Source organism: Barbus barbus (assembly GCF_936440315.1).
Source record: "Barbus barbus genome assembly, chromosome: 30".
NCBI lineage: Eukaryota > Metazoa > Chordata > Actinopteri > Cypriniformes > Cyprinidae > Barbus > Barbus barbus.
Window position 1 is genome coordinate 25,259,464 of NC_136758.1, and position 13,790 is coordinate 25,273,253.

The following is a 13,790-nucleotide window of genomic DNA, read 5'->3' on the forward strand; positions in this document are numbered from 1 at the left end:
GGAGAACAAAATACAAATTATAAATTAACATATTTATGTATTTCTTTGCCCTTTTTAATTACTTGCAATTTTTATTGTTGGCCAGTCAAAAACCTGTCTGTTGGACAATAGAAATGACAAACAAATTATGCAAATAAAGTGTTACTATATCTAATTAATTAAACTATTTATTTAGTGATTCTATACGATTCAAGATTCTGTATAATTAATTAGATATAGCAACACTATATTTGTTTATTGATTTGCCTGTCTACAGTCTGGTTTTGGTGAACAATAAAAATGGCAAAAAATTAAAAAGAGGGGGAAAAATTTGAAAAAGTAACAAAAGCAAATAAATAAGATATTAGCAACCACATACATGTGAACAAGCACATTCGCATTTTCTTCAATACTGATAACTAGTGATAATTTATTGAGCTCTCTTTTATTGAGCACTGATAAATAGTGTTCAATAAAACAGGATATTTTTAAAAGAAAAGTATGCAGGGTTCATTTTAACTCGACTAGTTTTCAACTCTATTTCTCTGTTCCTTTAAATCCCTCAATCTTTAGTGTGTTTGCACTATAAAACGCCTCACAAATCGCTCTGGACAGCATCATCACACAAATACTTCAACTGACCGTACTTTTACTTCCGCTCGGTTACAACAGACAGGTCCTCAGACCTCGGCGGCAGGTACAGACGTCCCTCTGTCATGTATTTCAGCATGAAATGCAGCCAGAGCTGCGGCGGTGGGGGCCGACAGAAAGGCAGCAGCTGAAATGTTTGCATCTAACCTGAAGTATGGAAGTTTCCAGCTGCATAAATAAAATCCCCATGGCAACTAAATGTGGCTGGAGATAAGAGAGAGGAGGAAGATTTATGCCTTTTCTGAGCTGTCATGGCCTACAGATCTTCCTCAGGCAAAGCAGGCCACCTGCCACACATTATATTAACCAGCGCTCCACAGGACTCTCTCTCTCCCTCTCTCTAATGGATAGCTTCATTTATGCCCCGTATAACAGGAACTTTCTGCCGCTGGTCAGGATTGAAACCAAGCTCTAAAAGGACAATTTACTTGTTTTTTATTTTTAGAAATTAGAGTTTAACTTTAAAAGGCATAGGAGGATCTACTGCTTAAGACTTGTACTGATATAAATTATTAATGGTATTAATAGGGCTTATTCAGACTTAACATTTTTAATTTACAATCAATAAAAAGGAAAAAAAAAAAACCTTAAAAGTGGAAACTGAGTCATATCTAGGAATGAATCTTAAACACTAATGTGCTAAATGTACTTAAAACACCTGGCAACCAGTAACACGCTAGTAGTAAAACTACTTAGTTAGACAATCTCTAAAGTCATTTCCTTGTTTTTTATATGTTGATGACCCAAATAAGACCAATTTTCTGTAAGATCTACCGCTTAAGACTAGTACCGGCAAAGATTAGTGATTTTGAATGATACTTCAAATAATGCTTATTGACACTTAAAATTTTCATTTCACAATCAATTAAATGGGAAAAAACTGTATGCATATTAAAATGAACACAAGCCATTTCTAGAATTATCTAGGAATACATAAACAAATGTGCTAAAACTACTCAGAACATCTGGCAACCACTAACACTAAACACTAACGCTAAATTTTATTTATTTTTTTCCCCAGCACAAATCTGCACAAATCTGCACAAATCTCTTTGGTTCTATTTGTTTTTATATATGTGACCCTGGAGCACAAAACCAGTCTTAAGTCGCTGGGGTATATTAGTAGCAATAGCCAAAAATACATTGTATGGGTCAAAATTATTGATTTTTCTTTTATGTCAAAAATCATTAGGAGGTTAAGTAAAGATCGTGTTCCATGAAGATATTTTGTAAATTTCCTAACGTAAATATATCAAAACTTCATTTTTGAATAGTAACATTCATTGCTAAGAACTTCGTTTGCACAACTTTAAAGGCGATTTTCTCAATATTTAGATTTTTTTGCACCCTCAGATTCCAGATATTCAAATAGTTGAATCTCAGCCAAATATTGTTCCATCATAACAAACCATACATCAGTGGTCACATATGTTGATGACCCAAATATGACACAACAAACCAATTTCCTATGGAATCCTCTGCTTAATAGTAGTACTGGTACAAATAGTTTTTTGAATTATACTTCAAATACTGCTTATTCAGACTTATAATTCTACTTTACAATCAATAAAATGGAATGAATATTAAAAAAGTGCTAAAACCATTTAGAACACCTGGCAACGACTAACAGGCTCGAAATTATTTTCAGAAAAGGCTAAATCTATTTAGCTATACAATTTCAAAATGAAGTTCCATATTTGTTTTTATACGTTGCTGACCCTAACATGACACAACAAACTAATTTCCTGCATACAAACAAAGGCTGATGTGCACAGGACGTCAGTCTGACCTACTTCATCCATCAAATGTCACTCTGTAAACAGCTACAGCTTTATCAGACCATGATATTGTTTGTTTTGACTTCAGCAATCAAAACTTGTGTCATATTTGATGCAACTTTTTGTTTTTTGATAAACAGCCTCATTTAGCTCACTTATTAACAAATTCTGTATCACAGCCAGCAAGCCATTAAAAAGCTGTGCATGGGGGACTGTTAATGGAGGCTCATTCAGATGCACTAGCTTTAATTGTGTCCTAAAATACAGCTGAAAATGTATTTATACCTGACCATTTTAACCGTTATGTTGAATCGCTTCAGGTAGGTACTTTCTTTTAGTAACTTCATCCTGACTTGGACAAACTTGCAGACAAATGCAAACTAATGTTAGTATTTCAACATCAGCACAAAGCTAATATGTGGCATATGCCACATTACAAAAAAATCCACATTATGGGACAGAGAGAGAATGATTATTTGGGGATGTTAAAAAGCATTACTTGGAAAAAAAAAAAACTCTGAGCAATTAATTTAATGTCAGATGCTTTAAAACAACCATCTGTTTATGAATCTCTCATCTCTCACAATTCACAAAGAGCAGTATCCTAGCATACAGATGACCTCAAAAGTAACAGACATAGACGCAAAGTCATGAATTTCTGCTTTCAATGGGGTTTAAAGACAGCATGAAATCAAAAAATTATCCTATACTTTAAAAAAATAAATAAAGCTTCTTCGTTGGCATTTATAGTTCCACGAAGAACCTTTAACATCTATGTAACTGTTCTATTGCACAAAAGGTTCTTTATATTGGTTTTTTAGATTATTAAAATGTTCTAAGAAAAAGGAAAAGGTTTTAGAAAGTTCATTGAAAGGTTCTTTCAAATTGGTTCTTTATCGCATCACTGTGAAAACCTATTTCTGGAACCTTTATTTTCGGTTACTTTCTTTAACAGATTTGTCATTATAATTTGAATCAAAATGTAATCATTTTCAAAATGTGAACCAAGACGGCACAGGTGGAGAAAATTATGATAGCCAATAGGTAAATAGCCATTTATTAATGCAGCCTTTCTAAAATCTTGTCAGTAGTTAAAACAGTAATTAAACATTTAATGGCTGCAGCAGTCATAGCAAATAATACATCTGAAAAAACAACATTACCATTGGGACATGCTGAGAGGCTCTCGAGAGTGATCTTGACCTTCAGCCTCAACGTACCATTCAACATCTCTGAAAACCAGCAGATAAAGGCTCAAAAAAATGTTTCCTGGTATCATCTACTGCAAAAATCAACTCTTTTCTAGTATAATCATGGCCGCTTTTCATAGTCTGATCAAATCCAGATCAAATAGAAGCTACTTTGAACTAGTTTTACTCTAAAATCCATCACATTATGCAAGTAAAATGGGTTGCGAGGCCATTTCATGTTGACTAAGAACACAAACATTTATTATTCTCCAAAACTAGGGAATCCCTTCTGGCAATGAAGGAGTTTCTTCAGATGATTAGAGGACATAGCAACCGAGCCAATGCATCTAAATCTTTGGCATTCACACCCTTTAACTCTGTCTCGCTATTCCAATGCTCTGTTCCAACTGTTCAGTCGAATCCAATCTGAGTTTGGTCCAATCAGGTGTTGGAGGAGAAACAGGGCTGGATGGAATATATAATGTGCGCGTGTATGTACATGTAATGGATGTGCACGACTCAATCGCTGTGCATGTCTTGCTGTTTATGGGGCCAAAGGTCCCAATAAGCCTTGATAGAGGAGAGCTGGTATCTCTGTGAGCGCTGGACTCCGTAACGAGGAGAGACAGGTGTGCGGCAGACCCTTGGCCCCGCTGCGGCCCCTCAAAGGCCTCATGCTGGGAAAAGAGGTGGCCGTCCCTCTCCACACAGCCATTTATCTCAATTTCAGTCTGCCCGGCGTTCCCGGATCAAACAGCACTTAAACTAAATAACCCTGCTGGAATTCACCAGCAGACTCATCAACCTGAGATACATAAGCACACTTCACAGTGACCAAACCAGACAGCCACTGCTTCAGTTATACAGTACACCATCACTAAAGACTAAAAAGTCTCATATAAAAAAAAAAAAAAGAAAATTATTATATTAGTCTGATTTCTGAAGGATCAGGTGACACTGAAGACTGGAGTAATGGCTGCTGAAAATGTAACTTTCCATCACAGAAATAAATTACATTTTAAAATATGTTCCAATAGAAAACAGTTATTTTAAATTCTAATAATATTTTACAATATTACTGTTTTACTGTATTTTTGAGCAAATAAATGCAGCCTTGGTGAGCATATATTTTTTTCCCAACCCCAAAATTTTGAATAGTAGTGTATGTATCCGCATCTATTCAGCAGCTTTTAGATGAACGACAGTTTTAAATATGCCATAGGAGTTAGGAAATCTTAACTGAGGTCATTTACATATAAAACAATAATCTGAAGTGGCAAGCTTGAAAAAGAGAAAAAAAGTAGTCCAAATGCCTCTTGCTCTATTCCAAGCCTCATAAGCCAAAGAATAGCTTTGAGTTAGGAACAAACCTGTATTTTAGCAAAATGTACTTAAGATACAGCTCTGATGTTTGATGTCAAGCCCCATTGGTTCTCGAATCAAAAAACGGTGTGCCAGTTTGCAGGAAAATTACATTTGACAGCAGCAGCAGCAGCAGAGAAAACCAAATGACTAAAGCTATACATTTTTCTGTATGTTTTCATACAAAGCTATCACATGACTTCAAAAGACTTGCAATATAGCCAAACATACTATGGACTACTTCTATCTCTATATGGCCTTGGAAAAAAATCTACTTGAATCTAAAAATGGAATCTGCATTAATAATAATAATAAACGCTAAAATAATAATAATTAACAACACATGATTTTGGAAAATCATCAGAAATTTAAATTTCTTATCTCTTTAATTCTAAAGGTCAACAAGAGGGTGAAAAATAGTCAGGAAAACTACATTAGGACTGTTTCGGGTGCAAGAAACCTTGACTAATATTATAAGTGGCCTTCTAAGGGAAAAAAATAAACTGCAACAAAAGTAGAATATGGTCCATTTAAATAATTTCCTACCTTTTGAAGCATGCGCCTCTTTAATGCACAGCCAGGGCATCTAATGCCAGTATGTTGGCGTGGTGATGGTGTTGGCATTGTGCTTTTGTTCGGTGGAACGCTTTCAGAGAGGAATAAAAAGGTGAAAATCTATTTAGTGGCTTTACGCCATACCTAAAGTGTCAAAGCGTGAACAGAATGCCGGTGTGCGAGAAAAGAGACATAAAAATAGAGGAAGCGCTGATGACAGAGGAGGCAGATCTGCTGTTATGCGCACTGGCAGGTAGTGTATCAGAAGCCAAGGGTGGTTGTACTAATAGTTCTAAATACACCCCATGATGAGCTATTAGAAGAGGCTTTTTGTGAATGTGATAAATAAATCCTCTTTAGTCAGTGTGACAGTAATCCCAGAGCCCCCGTGCCTCCATTCCTTACCAATCCATCAAGCAGCGCCTGCATATAATCAGCGCCGCATATTTCTCAAAAGCGTTTCTGAGCGCTACAAAGACTTCCCCAAACACGCATCTCTGGAAACTTCCAGCATGCCTGGTCTTGGAGGAATACGTGAAACTTCACTTCCCACGATGCCTTGTTTCATCATCAGAGGTTGGAAATCAGCGAGGGGCACAATGAGGGGCACTTCTGGAAAGGGGCATCGTTTATCAGAGCTATAAGCAATACGGCTCGTCTTACTAAGCCTATTACGTATTGGATTTCTGTTGCTGTGGCATAATTTATTTGAGCTGCTCAGAAGCAATAATACTTGTTTTTGATCAATTAAGAATATCTTTGTGAAGGCAAAATACTCACTTGGGTTTGCTCACTGAATTAAAAAAACGCCAAAGATGTAATTCTACCTGCGATGATCAAAAAAGAACACATACATGCATGAGGAAAAATCGAAAAGTGTTCAGTGTTCATTTCTAGAATGATAGTTGGGGGAAAAGACAGAGAAAAGGACTGTAAAAATGTAAAATAATACATTTTTGTCATTTTCAAAGCCTTGAAAGACATAGTCAAAGATGTAATTCTGCCTCAAATGAACAAAAACAAAACATACCTCAATGAGGAAAAAAATAATATACATTTCTAGGCTGGTAGTTAGGGAAAGAAGTGAGAGTACACCTTACAAAAACTTACTATGGTAACCACGGTTTCTGCCAAAACTGTTAATCTCTAGCTTCTGTAAAATAATCATAAATAAATCTGATGTCTCCTTTAGCCAGTGTAAGAAGATCCAGAATCTTTCACTCATAAAAATAAAGGTTCCAAAAGGGTTGTTTTTTCCGCAGCAATGCCATAGAAGGACCTTTTTTTGGTTCCCCAAAGAACCTTTCAAGTGATTTTTTTAATAATCTGATTAACCTTTATTCGCTATAAAGAATCTTTTGTGGAATGGAAAGGTTTCATAGATGTTAAAGCTTCTTAATGGAACCATAAATGTCAATAAAGAACCTTTATTTTTAAGAGTGTTCTGTTGGTTCATTTCTTTTTGGTGAGAGTGCTGGCTGATATCAGTGCAGCGTTCATGTTGTGTCTGAATTACAGTATATAAATGTAAACGTTCTGCTCTGAGCTGTTCATTTCTCCGAAATGATTGGTTTCTAATGTGCATAAAAGCTGAAATGGATCCATATTCTGCTTTGTTGGTGATGACAGCAAATACTTATTTACTTCATAAATGTACATCTATATTCTCATGCATATCATTGAAGAATGTACAATGAAGACATTGGTAACTCCAGGTAACAGAGACTATACTAAAACAACATCAAATGGAAATACAACATTTTGGGGTCATTACTTTTTTTAAAGAAATTTATAGTTTTATTTAGCAAGAACAAATTGGTCAGAAATGACAATGAAGACAATTACATTGCAAAAATATAATTAATTTTCAAATAAATGTTTTTCTTTTGAACTTTATATTCTTAAATAATCTTGAAAAAATTGATCAGTTTACACAAAAATATTAAGCAGCAGAACTGAACAGAACTCAACATTGATATTAATAAGAAATGCTACATAAGCTTCATTTCTGTATATTTGAATGATTTCTGATTTCTTATCAAAATTCAGCTTTACCACCACAGAAATAAAATACATTTGAAAATAAATTAGAATAGAAAAACAAAAAATCAAATAAATGCAGCTTTTCAAAAAAATTACTGACCCCAAAATATTTGAATGTTATCGTGTATTTACATTAAATTAATTCTGCATTTCCAAATTATGTGTTTAACAAAGATGAACTGTTTGTAAAACAGTCTGAAACTACTGTATTTTTGACATGACATGAACGCAGCACAACTTTTACATTAGTAACTGTACCTATACCAGCATTCTGGAAGAAACTACAGTGACCATGGTTAAAAAAAAAATTCTAAGATGGAACAAGGACAGTGCTAATAAAAAACTTTGGGAGAAAGCAATAAATCACTGAATGTGTATCATCTATACTGTCCAATACAAATCTTATTTGTCTGTGACAGTGTGTGTGAGTGCTGTTGAAATGTCTGGTGTATGTGCAGATGATCTGTGACTTCTATTGGCTCCGGCTGGCCTGAGAGATGTGGTAGAAGGGATGGATTACCATGGTGATGAGGTATGTTGTTGCCCTCCAAGGTGGAGTGTCTTGGGCCTAGTGGCGGAGCAGGAGCTTGCATTAGCAGACCTCTCCCAGTATGGCTCGCTGTGGAGAAACGTGGAAAAGCTCTTAACGGCCGTAATGAGGGAAACATCAGCACCCAGAATGACCCAGAATTCACACAGATTATGAGTACAACTTCAATGAGGAAAACATTTCAAAAACAATTGCATATACTTGATAAACTGAAATATAAGATAGAACAATAGAACGACAGACAGACAGATAGATCTTTTTATGAAAATGACGAATTTGTTGAAATGTAAAAATAATGGTCTCGGATAATAATGAAAAATGGCACAATGTGAAATGAAATTATTTAGAAATGTATTTTCTTTTGATGTTTTCTGCTGTTAGTAACCAGTATGAGAAATATTTACACCACAAAGCATATATTCCATTAATTTTGAGATCTGAAATACAAATAAAGCAGCGTATAAGTTTACATGTTGATAATTGAGAAAGCAGTTTGAGTGCTGCATTACACGCTGTAGCTCCGCCTTACTGAATCAATGAATGTTTACTGACTGATGTTAAACATGTATTTTTCAAAACAGTAGTTTAACATTAACAAATTTTCTGGGTTATTGATTTGGGGCAATGCGATTGGCTCGTCTAGGGCATGATGCGCTACAGATAACGGGTGGCGTTCTAATTGCTCGGCATAAACGGCCTCGTTCATGCATTTATCTGCGGCACTCAAACGCTAAAGAGCTTTTATTTGTTAAGGGCTCTTCATGATCCCTGTTAAACACCGGAGGTTGCTGCAGGATGAATGGGGAGGAATTGAAAGGCGAGGTTTTAACGGTAAAGGATTGATATCAGACGGGGTGAACGCGGACGTGCTCCTCTCTCTCTATATCTCCTCTAGATTGATGCCTTGCAATTTACAAACTTCTACGGGCCACAATTCATTTAGCACAATAAATTCCCTGCAGGTATGGAGAGTGTCGCCATTCTACCGCCAACTGAATGAAAACACCTACACACGCAACGCTCTGACACACACACACTCACCTACACATAAAGCAGTGTCTCCACGGCCCAATGTAGGCCCATTTTGATTTTGTTTCATGGCCGTAAAGGCACTGTATATTGCAGACAGCGGCAGAAGATTTGGTCCATTTTTCAAAGCTGACTATATTACCCCTACACCACGCATTCTCTTTAAAAAAGACCTTTTTTTCCCCACATGTTGGGAAAACTAATCCCCATCTGGTGCATTGTACTCTATAAAATGCTCCGACGTGGCCTTTCCGTGATTTCCAGGGAATCGGCGATATGATTGAAAATGTGTCAGTTTTGTAAGCAGGCCTGCTCCGGGTGCACGTACAAAACAGCACCGCTGACCCTGACGCCGCCTCAATCGCGTCAGACTTCCTGCACACGCTAAATCCTGGTCCTGTGTGACTCCTTGACAATCCTACAAGCTGGAGCGAGATGCTGGATACGTTCTCCTGCTGTTTAGGCAAGGTGATTGCGAATTATATAATAATTAATTATTTGTTGATTTCAATGCCATTTTAGAAGGTACCATGTTACGAAAGTCCATTTCCACCACAGAATAAAAAATAAAAAAAAATGACTTTTTAATCTCATCATTTTGACTTTGAGTTTATATCTTGCAATTCTATAACTATTTTTTTTTTAGAATTGCAAGATATAAACTCACAATTCTGACTTGTACAACTAATGTCTGAAAAAAGTCAGAATTGCACGATATAAACTCACAAATGTGAGATTTAAAGGCAGAATTCTAAGATAAAAGTGCTGCACTTACCTTTTTTTAAAAAACAACTGCAAGATGCGGAATTCTGAGAAAATTCCGAATTTTGAGATATAAACAGAATTCTGACATAAACTTGAAATTGCATGAAAAAAATCACATACACACTCTGGGGATATCAGAGACTTATTTTACATCTTGTAAAAAGGAGCATAATAGGTCCCCTTTAAGTACTAAAATGACTAAAACTGAAATAAAAAATAATTAAAAAATTAAATAAATTTACAGATCACAAAATAAAATAAAATCAGTAAATCTTTCAAATTAAACTTAAAAAAGGTATAAAAGGAAAAGATATATTTTTTTAAATCTAATTCAAAATAGTATATACAGTACCGAAATAACACCGCACTAATCCTAATGCCATTTCTGATTGTTTCTGATTTCCATTAGTTGCTAAATCCCTGACGCTCCTGCAGGCTGGAGAGAGAGGAGCGTTTGCAGGATATGTTCTCCTGCTGGTTTGGCCCAGGCGTTCATAAAGTCAACAGCACAAGCGATATAATACAGGTCTCAGAGTGCTGAAGATCTGCTCCGTGGGTTTGCAGTAGCATCTGAGGATTATTATCCAACAGGATGGTACCATGTCAGAACAGAGCGGCCCGTGCCAAAGGGCTGGCAGACTGCAGAGACCACGACTAGAGAAGAGATGAGAAGCGCTGTTGAGGGAAAGGATATTCTTGTGTCTCTGGTATTACGGCAGTGTTCACAACATTGTTTCACTAAAGAAAATACACACACACACACACTCACAGAAGGCCAGGACGGAGGTACTGCAGACCCGTACAGCATCACAGAGACCTTCAATCTGCACAAAACGAGGAGCGTGTCAATCAAACACAGGAACGCTCCACACACCTGTCATAACCCCACAAAATAACACCTTATTTTCCCTCAGCTGCGTAAACGGAAGAATCCAGAGAGACTAAGAAGAGACAGAAGGCAGAATATGATGAGAAATCAAACCCCAATCCTGGGAGAAAAAAATGAAATATAGAGAACTCTAGACACTGCCTATATGGAAAGAGCTGAAAATATACCACTGGATGAACAAAAGGTAAGAGCGTTTGTAGTAAAACCACAGCTGCAAAAAGAGTACATCACTGTCACTTCTTGCCAAATTCTCCTGCGGAGTAGTTTTCCTACGCTAACTTTCCTAACCAACGCTGCTCTGGTTTACAGTTCATGTGGACTCAAGTGACATGAAAACAATTCAATCAAAATTGCAGAAACAGTTTTTGACAAAAAATGTTGTTTAACTTTAGTCAAAAATCTTTTCTGGTAATTAAAATGAAACTTTACCTTAAAACAAGTTCAAGTACTACAATTTCTAAATCAAAAATAAATAAATAAAAGCTATATAGAAATACTAAAAACATGACAAGCACATAAAAAAATTACTCAAATGAAACCAATTAAAACCATAATAATAATAAATAATAAAAAGACTGTTATATAAATAAATATATATGTTTTTAGAAATGTATTAAATAAAAATAAATTGTGTCAGGATTTTGGTATGTGAATTTTACTCAATTTTAATAAAACAGATACGGCACATAATTTTACAAAATTGACCTTACAGAATTGACAAATTCTGACAATAATGGCCAATAAAAAGACTAAACAATAATCTCATATGCAAAAACACCACCACCAGTGTTGTTATTGTTAACTAAAACTATAACTACAATTAAAGCTATTTTCAGTCATTAAAATAAAGTTGAAATAAAAATATTAGATGAAAAAGCTAACTTTAACTAAAAAATGTTTTAGTTTTTACAACTAAAATTAAATAATTTGGGTAACACTTTACAATAAGGTTCATTAGTTAACATTAGTTAATGACATTAGTTAACGAACTAAGAATGAGCAATACTTCAACAGCATTTATTAATCTCAGTAATGCTAATTTCAGCATTTACTAATGTATTATTAAAATCACAAGCTAACATGAACTAACAATGAATGATTGTATTTTTTTAACTACCGTTAACAAAGATGAATAAATACAGTAATAAATGCATTGTACATTGTTTGTTCATGTTATTTAATACATTAACTAATGTGGGTTTGCAAATGACACCTTATTGTAAAGTGTTACCATAATATGTTTAAATTAAGTACTGAAATTAAATTTAATTTAAGGTATGTGGAAGTTTAAGAAGTTGAAGTTCAAAAATTCAAATGTTAAAAAAAAATATGCACATAACAAAATCACTAACATTTAAACTAAATTTAAAATGAAAACTGAAAAAAAAACCGAATTCAAAACATTAATAAACTGTAAAAAAATAATACTGAAATATCACTAACTAGTTGACTGTGGAAATATGTACACTGGCTGTGATGCACAGCTACTGAACTGTGTGAGTCTCATCAATGGCATCAAGATGGACAAGAATTGTCCTGCTTTTTTGAAAACACTCATCTCAGACTACTACGGCCCCCTGGCATGTTTATTAGGCTGCGATATTGACTGCTGGATTGGGCGTAGGGGCCGCCCAGCGTGATTTACGGGGGCTTTTATCGATGTCATCTGCTGGAGTGGGGTGAGTGACATTTACAGGTAAATTCTCCCATGCAAGAGTCCATTACAATAACGCACAAGCCATCCGTGGTTCTCCCGTGCACATGACCACAACCCAGCTACCATCACAGAGACAATAAATCTAGAGCGCAGGGGCCAATGGCTCTGACCGCAGAGTTAACCTGACGTTCATGGAGAAAAGGGCCAGATTAGTCAGTCTGGACAAGACGGACATAAAACTGACACACCAGAATACACAGCAGAAACCATTGAAAAAACAAGCTGTTTGCAACCTAGCAGACTTGAGAATACAGATATAGCTTAATGCATAAAATTAAAAGAAATTCCATAAATAAAACTATAAGATTAAATATTAACCAAATATTCATACAACCTACCATTGTTGCTACTGTTAACTAAAAGTTTTTTTGGTTATTAAAATAAATTTTAAAAAGTCAGTAATTAAAATAAATATTAGATCAAAAACTTTTGCAACTGAAATAATAATGCTTATGTTAAAATACTAAATTAAATGTATATATAAATTTAAGGTATATAGAGGTTTAAAAAACCAAATACTAATAAAAATGCACGACAAAATCACTAGAACCTAAACTTAAAAAATCAAAATGAAATTTAAAAATATAAAACAACATATACTACAATAGCATATAAATAATACTATAATAACACTGCAACTTGTTGATTTTGTTGAAATATAAACTGTACTGAAATATAAAAAATGCTATACAATAAATAATAAAAATGTATATATTTTTAGAGGTTTCAAAAGACATGAGAGTGAATACATGGCCATTTTCATTTTTGGTTTGAGAATCTGAATATATTCAAAATATATATTTATTTATCGGAAATGTATATTTTGAATATATTCTGAGATATAGTACCCTACAGTAGGCTGCTTGATGTCTCGGGATGTAAAACAGAAACAAAAAGGACCAAACTGAAGTTTCTATAGATCCTGTTTGAGCTGTTGCTACAAAGAAACCCATAACAAACCGACAGGCCACAAGAAGACACTGTCATCTATTTTTACTAACATATATGATGAAGAAACTCGTGCGTGTGTTTGAGTTGTGGTGAAGAAGTGTGGGGATACACACCTGACCTGTGTGTGTCTGTGTGTGTGAGAGAGAGAGAGAGAGAGAGAGAGAGAAAGACAGCATCACTGTTCAAGTGCTGCTACGCAAATAAATTATTAAGAGCCGTCTGCTGCACCACATCAAACCAGCAGAGAGACTGAGATATTCACTGCGGTACAGGGACAAGAGTGCCGTCATATCTGTTGAGCGCATACACATACATTCATGCTCAGAAATAC

General features: G+C 35.1%; 1 protein-coding gene across 1 annotated transcript in view; it reads right to left on the reverse strand.

Moving 5' to 3' along the window:
- The window catches only part of LOC306850333 (neuronal PAS domain-containing protein 3-like), a gene marked incomplete at both ends in the record, with an annotated part of 314,937 nt that overhangs the window by 239,214 nt on the left and 61,933 nt on the right, over positions 1 to 13,790 (reverse strand). The window contains one exon of the mRNA XM_079385905.1: positions 8,079 to 8,177. Within this exon, the coding sequence (XP_079242031.1) occupies positions 8,079 to 8,177 (99 nt within the window). The remainder of the gene's footprint in view (positions 1 to 8,078; positions 8,178 to 13,790) is intronic.